At 45.0% G+C, this 10,165-nt stretch overlaps 1 protein-coding gene across 1 annotated transcript in view; it reads right to left on the reverse strand.

The window, feature by feature from the left end:
• Nucleotides 1-10,165, reverse strand: part of NHS (Nance-Horan syndrome (congenital cataracts and dental anomalies)) — a gene marked incomplete at its 5' end in the record, with an annotated part of 263,114 nt that extends 252,949 nt beyond the window's left edge. The window contains one exon of the mRNA XM_009993834.1: nt 10,024-10,165. Within this exon, the coding sequence (XP_009992136.1) occupies nt 10,024-10,165 (142 nt within the window). The remainder of the gene's footprint in view (nt 1-10,023) is intronic.

A 10,165-nucleotide genomic window follows, 5' to 3' on the forward strand; every position in this document is an offset into this window, starting at 1 on the left:
TTACTACACTGAAGCAATGTAGTTGAAATTGCAGCTGAATAACATACAAATTTCTGAATGGCTGGTGTGAGACAGACCTGCACGCCCACCACCCTCCCTGCTATATATGCACAGAGTGCTATTCCTTCCCACTTGTTTCAATAAGAAACAAGGCTAAAACTGATGTTGTCAGAATAATCCATCCTACGGGGAAAATTTACCTTTGGCATGCTAACTGTGTGCAAGACTTCAGGCAATTCGCTGCAGACACCAAGGCTTCAGGTAGCTTCAGCAATACTTGTTGCAGTGGAATGGAGTTGATATGGGAGAGGGCACAGGATCTCTTCAGCATGCTGAGGTAGGAGCCTCTGTGATGATGCTAACTGCGAGGGTTCAGGAAAGCCAGAGGAGCTGTGTTTAGCACAGCCCAGAGCAAAAGTTGTGCTGTGCAGCCAGAAGAGGTTTTGAATAAGCATGAGAAACCCATCCACCCAAAAAAAAAAAAAACACAAGGAGGAAAAAATGTTTGCATTCAAAACCTGGATTGCACAGAACTACGTAGCTTCCAGGGTAAGAGCTGGGCACGTGGAAGTCAGTGGTCAATCCATGATCTATGATTTTCTTTTTGAGAAATGAATTAATATAGAGTGCTCAACTATCATGTACACAATACTCCACCAAAAATTGTTTCACCAAAGACCATGCCTATGCAAAGAGCTGGCCCTTTTTTTTTTTCCTGCAAAGAAATAAACAGACCTTACTGGGAGAAAAAACTGAGCTGGGTAGTACCCACTCCTTGGATCCACACTGATTTCAGTGTTAAGTGTTTAATCATAATTAATCTTTAATTTCACTTAAAATTAAACTGCCCCTTATCATATCTCACTAAATACTGGATGCAGTGACACATGTATATCATCTTAAAAAAAAAAATTGCCTCTGAGCATCACAATGAGTTACTGCTGCCTACCCTGAGCTCCATCATCAATAAGATCTGATTTCTGAAATCACAGGCAGCCACCGACCATTTGAAGACAACAACACTCAGTAATGCTTTTTTTTTTTTGGGGGGGGGGGGGGTAAGGAGTCAGCCTTATACCAGTCTTGAATCTACTTTGTGCCAAAAAATAAGTGTGAAGGTAATGGATGTCTTGAAAATCCATTTAATTTATATTTCTATTGTCAATGTATGTCTTAAATGTTGCTGGTTAATTGGCTGTATTCCCAGCCTTCATAAATATAACAAAAGTCTCATAATATTTAGTATTTTCATAAACCACTGCAGCTGGAATTAAGAGATTGTGGAGATTTTTATTTTAGAAGATAAGCTTCAAGTTTTAATGCTTGTTTATCCCCGCCCCTTTGAAAACAAAAACCCACAAAGAATTTTTTTTTTTTTGGGGGGGGGGGGGGAAATGAGCATGCAGAGAGAGCCCAGTTTTGCCTTTCAAGCAATCTAAAGCCTGTGGATGCAGAGGAATGTTTCAATGCACACTGCATATTTCACTCCTAAAAATGGTCTGATCCTACAGCCACTGACACACACATCTTCAAGGAGAAGGACTAGCACCTTTAACCCCCAACTCACCCCCTGTCCAGGCCAACTTAAAGGTCTTTTCAAACATCGTCAAGCTAACAAAAAAACTTAGAGAAGGCAGGGGGAAAAGCTGCAGAGGCCGGAACAAGCTATGCATATTTATAGTGCAAACACACCGCCCTATGCTCACTCTCCTTAATCACATGCACACGCTAGCAAGACAGCTCCTCCAAACTTTCTCAGGGACTTGGTCTGAGTGGCTATAGTTCAAAGTCCAACTGCCTTGGCAGCTGAAAAGAAGGAGAAAACCATGGTGGCTTTGTAAGAATTACAGTGATCCTATTAAAAAAAAAAAAATGTCATTCTCTGCTGGGACTTAACATGGCAGTGCCACGCAGCACTCAATGAATCCAGCAGCATTTGAAGCACACAGCTCCTGGTGTAATTAAACCACAGGCTTAATTAGGTTCCAATCACTATTGCTTTCTTCCCGCCTTCAGCCAAGAAGGTAGAAGAAAAGATTGTTCAATACAGATACTGCAATTTAAAGTCCTGAGTTAAGAACACAGTGGGTGTATATCTACTATAAAATCTATCCTAAAAACATGCCAGTTGTTAAACTAAGCAGTGCATTAGAAGCAGTTAGATATAATGAGAATGTAAATGGAAAGAATTCTAGGGAGATATTTCAGCTAAAAACAGCACGCACTGTATGCTATCTTTTATTTTAATCATGCTCTAAGCCCTGCCTTTTTGAACTTTTTATAAATTCTGCTATCTCCCTTTGCAGTTACTTACATATTGGTATATAAATTCAAAGACGAGAGGCAATTAGGAATGAAGTGAAGACTCCCTCTCTTGATGCTAATACATCAAAGGAAGTGAAAAAAAACCACCTTTCTCCCCCCTCCCCTTGCACACTGGGTAACAGAGAGAGTTTCTGCTCTTCACAGCTCAAGTAGTTCCAATCGAGAGTCTGATGTCAGCCTCCGATTACAGGGAGATGCCAAGCGATTGGAAAGAGCAGCTTTTGAAAATCCCAGCTCTCTGACTCACAAGACCGCACAACCCTGCAACGATGCTTTTAAAATGAGTATGCGTATGATGCACATCAGCTGGCCGTATGTTTTTTTTCCCCCCACTTTGGGCATCGTAACACTGCTTTTAAGAGTTCCCTGGGGGTCTCTGCTTGATTTGGGTAGAACATGTCTAGGTATGTGTGAGGGAAATGTGTCAGATTAGGGGCTTTTTTAAACAGCCAGCTCTCACATGCACTCCATCTCTGTTGCTATCCGGTTTGGAGAGAGGAAGAGCCAGGTGCTGCCTTTCAACAGCCAGGCTTAAGAAGTTTGCCTTTGCCAGAATGGAGGAGAGGTTGGGACTGGTTCATGCCACAGAGCAGTAAGGGCCAGCTCCCTCTCTCTTCTCTCCACCTTTGCGTCTGTCTGCTAGACCAGCCATAATCTGATCCTTGAAACTGAAGCCAAAAAACAGGTAAACCTACGTAACGAATATCAACAGAACCTGATTCTGCACATTCAGAACAGCAGCTGAGTGGCACTGTCACACTGGATATTTATATTTGCTTCCTGCAAGTCCTTCCCTCAGTCCATGGACATTTGAGAACTATGCAAGAGTTTTTTTGGAATTACTCCAGGCCTTTCATCTTCCATAAAGGGAAACCACCATCTTTTATGCATGAGAATCAACAGGTGAATGACCTTCCTATGATCTCAGTTAGTTATCAGAGACCGCTTATTTCTTAATCTCCAGATCTCTCCTGTATCAGCAGAGGAACCAACAAAAAGTAGGAATGACTCCATTGATTTCACTGAACACTCACCTTATGTTTCCATATGAACACATACATTAAATTACAAAGGCTTTTAAATAGAGGCATGGTGTTTTAAAGGGGCTGTGGGAAGGCATTTCTGTTAAACCATCAGATCCACAGTAAGTACAAGTCTCTTACAGGCCTGATCCTGTTTTCTCTGCAGTTTTAATCCTGTCTAAAGGAGACCTCACTGGTCTTAAAGGAGCTAAGCCATTTCCACCAGGATTTCTAATAAATCTACTGGAGACCCTTACTTGGCTCTTGGATATGAGCCAGAAAGAAGTCCTACTAATGATTATAAGATGACACAGCCATATAGCTGCAGTGAGGTGGGAATCAAACTTGGAATAATTTTGGTTATCAGGCCTTCTGACTGGCAGACTCTTCATCTTGCAACAAAATCCCCAGACAGTTCAAACCTGTTACATCAGTCTAAGTACTAGTTATGGGATGAAAAGCAATGAACTATAAAATGGCAAAGGCCTTCTATACTATACTGATGGAAAAGCAAGTAAATGAGATTTGGCAAAATTTCTGGAGATTTACATCTATGTAACAGGGAACGGCTTCAGAGGAAAATCACTGCTGTCTGCTATTCATCTGCTACCAGGCCATGCCACATAAAGGCTAATGAGTCTACCTGAGCAATGGGCTCTCAGAGCCTTTTCACTGAGAGCCCCACTAACCTCAGCGGGAAAAAGGATTTTACACTCTGCTTTTACCTGCAAAGAGGCCAGCTTCTCCTCTGTGCAAACATGTCTGAAGGTGACTTCCAAAGCATTGCATCCCTGCCAAAGCCACCTGACAAATTCTGTCCCGTTACCTTCAACCATGTACTAAACGGATGAGAAAAAACTCTCAAGCCCAGCCTCTGAAGGGTCATGCTCTTCTTACATAAAAGGTCTTTTATCACTATTCTGCAAACAAAGACAAGGAACCTGTCTCCTAAACGACAGTAGTCTAGCTAATGGTGCCCTAGCTAACGTTACAGGTAAGGTAGGGATGAAATCCTTACATGAGTAGGTTTTTCTTCCTCTGTTCCTTTGTTGTTCTGACAGCAGTAAAGGTAAGCAGGAAAGCTCACGCTTTGGCCTCCTGCTCCCTTTGACTCTGCTAACTTGCCATCAACACTCTGCATTTAGAAGAGGCCAAACACTGAGGAAATGCTCCAACTTTCCCACACCCACAACTTGGGTTATTTGCATTCATGGGCAAACTACAGTCAAGTGCACCAGAGAGGCAAGTTCTCTAAAACAAATGAGTGCATCTCAACTGGGATGACACCACAAAATCACACCTGGCATGTAAAGCCAAAAGCCTTTCTGCTTTTCCAAAAAGAAAAAATGGAGAGGACATGTCATTCTATTTGGACAGGTGCAGGACACAAATCTGAAGGTGATGGATTACTACATCCAGGGTACAACTCAGCTTTGTATTGGAGGCTTTTCTTGCACCAAACAAGGATTTCCCAATTCATATGATTTCAATGTACAAAGGGAGCTCTGAATACATCCTTGTGCCATGCCACGTGTCCCCAGGCTAGCTTTACACTTATATATGCTTATACACTATAAAACACTATAATACAAAGTCAAGTTAAGCTAGAAGTCTCCCACAGTATCCAAGATATTTTTGTTTAAATGTATGCAACCCATGGAGGTCTACAGCTGGGTGTCTGCACAACAGCAAAACCACACAACGAAAATTGCACTTTAAATTATCCAGAATTTTGTAAAGCTGGAATGAAGTGCAACACTTACCTACCAAACTTGCACTTGCTGCTTTTTTTCTTTTAAGATGGAACCTACTCTTAAGGTCCTAAGTACCTGCCTGAAGATCTGTACAAGGATGCTGACCAAAAAGTAGCCTGGGATGGCCTTGCGATGCAACTGTATCCTGAGATGACAGCATTAATGTTCCTACTTTCCATTTCAGCAGCAATTGAGACTTCAGTACATTAAGTCAAGGAGGAGAAGAGGCATTATCTAACAAGCTTTGGGTCCAACATATGTTTTGTAGAAATTGTAGGATTTTGGCAGAAGGCACACTTCACAATTGATTAAACATTTCTGTGCAGTGCTGAACACCCAAACAGAAGAGCATTATATCAGCATGTGTAAAAACAAAACAAAACAAAAAACAACACACGCACACAAAAAAAGAACCCAAATGAAGCAACATCAAAACAAAACCACCTAAAATCACAATGAAATTGACTAAAAGCGAAAGTGAAACTAGCCAGGCTATTCTCAGTAACTGGCTTCAATGAAACAGAATAATTTAATGCAGAGCCTAAAATTATAAAGAATCAGTTCACAGTTGTCTTTTTTATCTCAGTACTGACACTACAGGAAAGAAGAAAACCCTATAGGGAAGCTCACTGCAGAGATTCAGGCTTCTGAAGAGCACAGTAACACAGGAGCTCCCCACACTTCTAAGTGGCTGTATCACTAACTGCAAGCACGTAGGAAAATCGGGAACGGCAAAGTGGAGCAATGAAGATACAGCAGGCAACCGCTGGAAACAATACAGCTTTCAGAAAGATTGTCTACTGGTAACACATTGATGCTTTCAGAAAAAAGAGCCTGGACTGTGTGGGATTCTCTGGGATGTCAGGGTGCAAAGAGAACCTCCTTAACTAGGGCTTTCAAAATGTGCTGCCCAGTCCTTGGTGATTATTCGGAAAGCAAGATGGCTCACACACCATCAGTTTCTGAAAAGTACAACATTCCACTTAGGCTGCCAGATCTGTAGTCCCCTGGACTGAGAAATCAGGTTTCCAAATAATAACAAAGGCATCGAGTCCCAACTCTACACACAAATCCAGCTCTTCCACATTTCTGTATTCCAACATAATCAAGTATCTAATAACAAAACTGGGCAGTACCGCTCTGCTCAGTTCTCTTGCTGTTAATAAGAAAACTCTAAGCAACAGCCAGACTGGCAACAATCATGTTATTCCCACATGGTCCTCTTTTAGAAGCAGACCCTGCAGCTGATCATGATGAAAAGGAGGAAAGCACTTGGAGAAGCAGAAGGACAAAGCAGTTAGCTCAGGAGCTGAGCAGGAAAACATTTCTCACCCTTGTTTCTCTTTCAGTGAGAAGGTGGGAAAGGATTCATATTTGCAAGATGCTGGCTGCCCAGAGGCTTATAAAAAAGATGAAAGGACATGCAGCATCTGGGAAGGCAGAGGCTAGAGATCCTGAGATTTTGAAGATGACCTGCTTGCAACTGCCCAGAATCAGTCCTTTATTGCACCTAACAGGATTTTCCAGTCTTTCTGAAGAGTGGCCAGAAAAAAAAAAAACAGAAACACATCAGTAAATATCTTTACCAGTAGCTCAGCAGAGGAATTTAAGTTCTTTTCTTAAAGTAAAGCATACCAAGTCTTGAAAATGCTCACCACTTCAACAGCAACTGAACTGAGAATGTTACAGCCCCATAAAAATGGAGCAGTAGTGACAAACATTACTTGAAAAATGCCTTTTTAATTAATTTCATTTTTCTGTTAACATTCCCTGAACCCAATATAGACATTTTATAGACAATATAGACAATACATAAATTTCAATACAAAATATAGCATTATTATGCAAAATTGTACAATATACTATTTTCAAGAGAGCTCCTTTCCTGCTGCTCTTCCCCTCAGTATCATCTCTGCGATTGCCAAGGAATGGCATCCTGGACAAGGGATTTGGCTAGGGAAGCCCCTCTAACCACTGGCTCCAGCAGCTCCCAAGGTAACATTAGCCCATTATTTCCTTTTCCTCACCTAGGCTGTGCCTTCACAAGGGAATCTCAGAATCCAGCAGGCTTAGGAGACATGGAGAAAAAGGCGTCCCAATGTCACAGCTCAGTATGTAGGGCACGTCTGGTAGCATTATTCTCAAATCACTGTGTTGCCCTTGGTGTTAGAACGCGGAGAATGTCTCACTGTGGCCAAATAGCCAAGTAGCTTTAAATTGAGTTCTTAAAAAAAAACGTGTGGTTGTGTTACACTGTTGCGGTGCTAATGTACCAATACAGGGAATCTCAGTCAAGGCACCAAGCAGCCCAGCACCTCCAGACTCCTTGTATGGGACAAGTTCAATGCAACCATTACAGTGATGCCATGGCTGCAGTGGCTGTGTGCTCGTCACCAACTGCTTCCTTGTGGCGCAAGTCCAAACCTCCAGCCAGTTCTGAGTTACTCTTAGATGTGTCATTTGGGCTTGAGTGCCAAATGGCAGCCCAGAGGCCACCCCATCGCCCCCATGTTTGCTGCTGGTGGTAGAAGTCAGCACGCCCCAATGTGGTGTTGGTAAGGTCCTGGGCAGACCTGGGATCACACTGGTGGTTTCAAACCACCAACGGAGTGCAGTGACTTGAGTGCAATTCTGCCAGGACCAAACCGTGTAGGTACTTCATGCTCAAAACAAACATTAGCCTAGTCTTGCTGAAAGTAATGATAAAGAAGGAGGTGTCAGCCCAGAAAGGAGGAAGCATGCTGTCACTATACACTACAGTGAGGACGGGGAGCTTCCTGCCAGTCAATTTTGTCTGGCCCTCGGGAACACTAAGCAGCCTGGAGGCCAGAAGGAGGTGTTGCTGTGGATGTGCATGGATTTGCAGGATGTAAGAAAACGTGCAGAATGGTGCTGCTCAACTCCAGGCCCCAGTTGAGATGTGCAGGTGTAGCACTGTGCAAATGCAGCCGTGCAGGTCCAACACTGGATGGGGAATAAAAACAGCCAGAGCACGCAGAGAAGTTGGGTGCTTATGTCCCTCGGGTCGATGTGGAGACTTTCACCTTTAAAGCACAGGTAGCACAGCGCTGCACGGAGAGAAGTGATGAGGGCTGGGCGATGTGCCTGCCAGCAGCTGCATAGCTGGAGGCAAGACGCATATCTGCTGGAGGAGGGGTAGTGGCAAAGCCCGGCAGTGTGGAGGAGCCCTCGGTTGGCCAGACAGAGGGACATCTGCAGCTCTGTCGGCAGCACTGCACTGTACATCGTAACGTATAGCAGGGGAGGAGGAGCAGCGGGCACACACGGGGAAGATCATGACCAAAAAATCTCTCCTCTTCTGAAGGGAGAAGGATTTAAAAGAAAACAGAAGAACACCAAAGAAGCAGATTCTGCATTCATCATCACGGGGTAAAGCCAGACTCTCTAATTAAGCGCATGACATAACTGTCCTGTAATATCAAGGTTCTGCACTGTGATTTGAAAACAAGCTGCACTTGCACAATCCAGAAAGGAAAAAAGCCATATAGATTAGAAAGGCTAAGCTCTCCTCTCATATTAGTATCTACCCACAGTTACTCAGCTCAGAAGACGTACAGATGGGAATGGGATACGAGGAGTTTCATTTCCTCAGACAGTTCCCTCACCGCACCGGCCAAGCCTCCTTCGCACCGCATTTCCCAATCACAGCCCAGCACTCCGCTCTGATTACACACTCGACCTAAAACCACAGAAAGCCTCCCTCGGACTGATCTACAGTTGATTTATATAAATGTATCGCCAGCAAAGTCACTCTACAGCTGCCGAGGATCTCGTTTACATACCGCTAAATACTTAAGGCTCGATTCTGTTAATCAGCACAGCTTCACTGACAGTAGAAGAGTTACCTCTACATCCCCACCGTCCCAAAGAGGAGAAAACCTAAAGCACAATTTTTCAAACAGCACTCAGAAGTGGGCATGCTTTCATTTACCCCAGGGTAAATTCACTTAACTGTACTCATTGGAAGCACCTGGGATTTAGAGGGGAGCAGCAGAAGGCAAAAACTAAGTCAAATTCCCCTGTGAAGCTATTGCTTTTCCTACACCAGATAGTAAGAGCAGACACCAAACTCTGCTATTCCAGACTTGTGATCCTCAGCCCTACTTATCAGAAAAATACATATTCACAAGTGCTTGGGAAGCGTATGTGCCGGTGAGAGTACAAAACCATTACACAGCTGGGAACGCAAGCCACATTCAGCAGAAAGCAGCAGCTGTTGGGACTACGGAGCCCGTCGCCGCTTTTATAGTTTGGGTGGAGAAGCAGCAGGATTCAAGCACTTAGTGCTCATAACACAAATCGCATATTTCCTTGATCTTCTGCTTTCCGCCCCCCGCCTCCCGGCTCCTCCCAGTCCCCACCCGGCTCTTCAGGTCCACTCTTTAAGCAGAAAGTAGCCATTAGCCAAAGTTCCTTATTTTATGGCCATAAAAGTTGGCTAACGACGAAGCAGCTTTTTTATCCCTACTCAAAAGCTTAACATTTCGATCGGGAAGTCAGAGACAGTTCTAGGGGGGAAGACAAATTTATCCAGAAAGGGAAGCAGCGAGCAAAGGGAGAAAACCCGAAGATGCCCCGGGACGGGGGATCCTCCCCATCCCCCCCACCCCCCGCGATCCCGCAGCCAGACCGTGGCCCCTCCCCGGCCGAACCCTTGGCTGCAGAAGATGCGCCCCGAGAGCCCCGCCAGGCAGCTCCTTACGTAAGGCACAAACCACTGACATCATCCCTCTCGCCGGCATCTCCGCCGGCGCCCAGCGGTGCCCACCGACCCGCACCGCCTCGTCCCAAGCCCGGGGCTCCCTTCCTTCCCAGCGGCTCAGCCCCGAACTTGGCACAGCGGGTTAGCGGAGGGGCGGCTCGGCCCGGCCGTGCGCTCCCATCCATCCCGCGGTACTTACGCACTGCCTCCTGCTTGGGGTCGAGGCCGCGCACGGCGCCCTGGAGGCCGGCGATGCGTCCGTGCAGCGCCCGGACGCGGCGGTGGGTGCCCTGGATGTCAGCCTCGACCTCTTGGAACAGGGTGCAGGCGTGCCGGGCCAC

This window comes from Chaetura pelagica, unplaced genomic scaffold (assembly GCF_000747805.2).
Source record: "Chaetura pelagica isolate M959 unplaced genomic scaffold, ChaPel_1.0 scaffold412, whole genome shotgun sequence".
NCBI lineage: Eukaryota > Metazoa > Chordata > Aves > Apodiformes > Apodidae > Chaetura > Chaetura pelagica.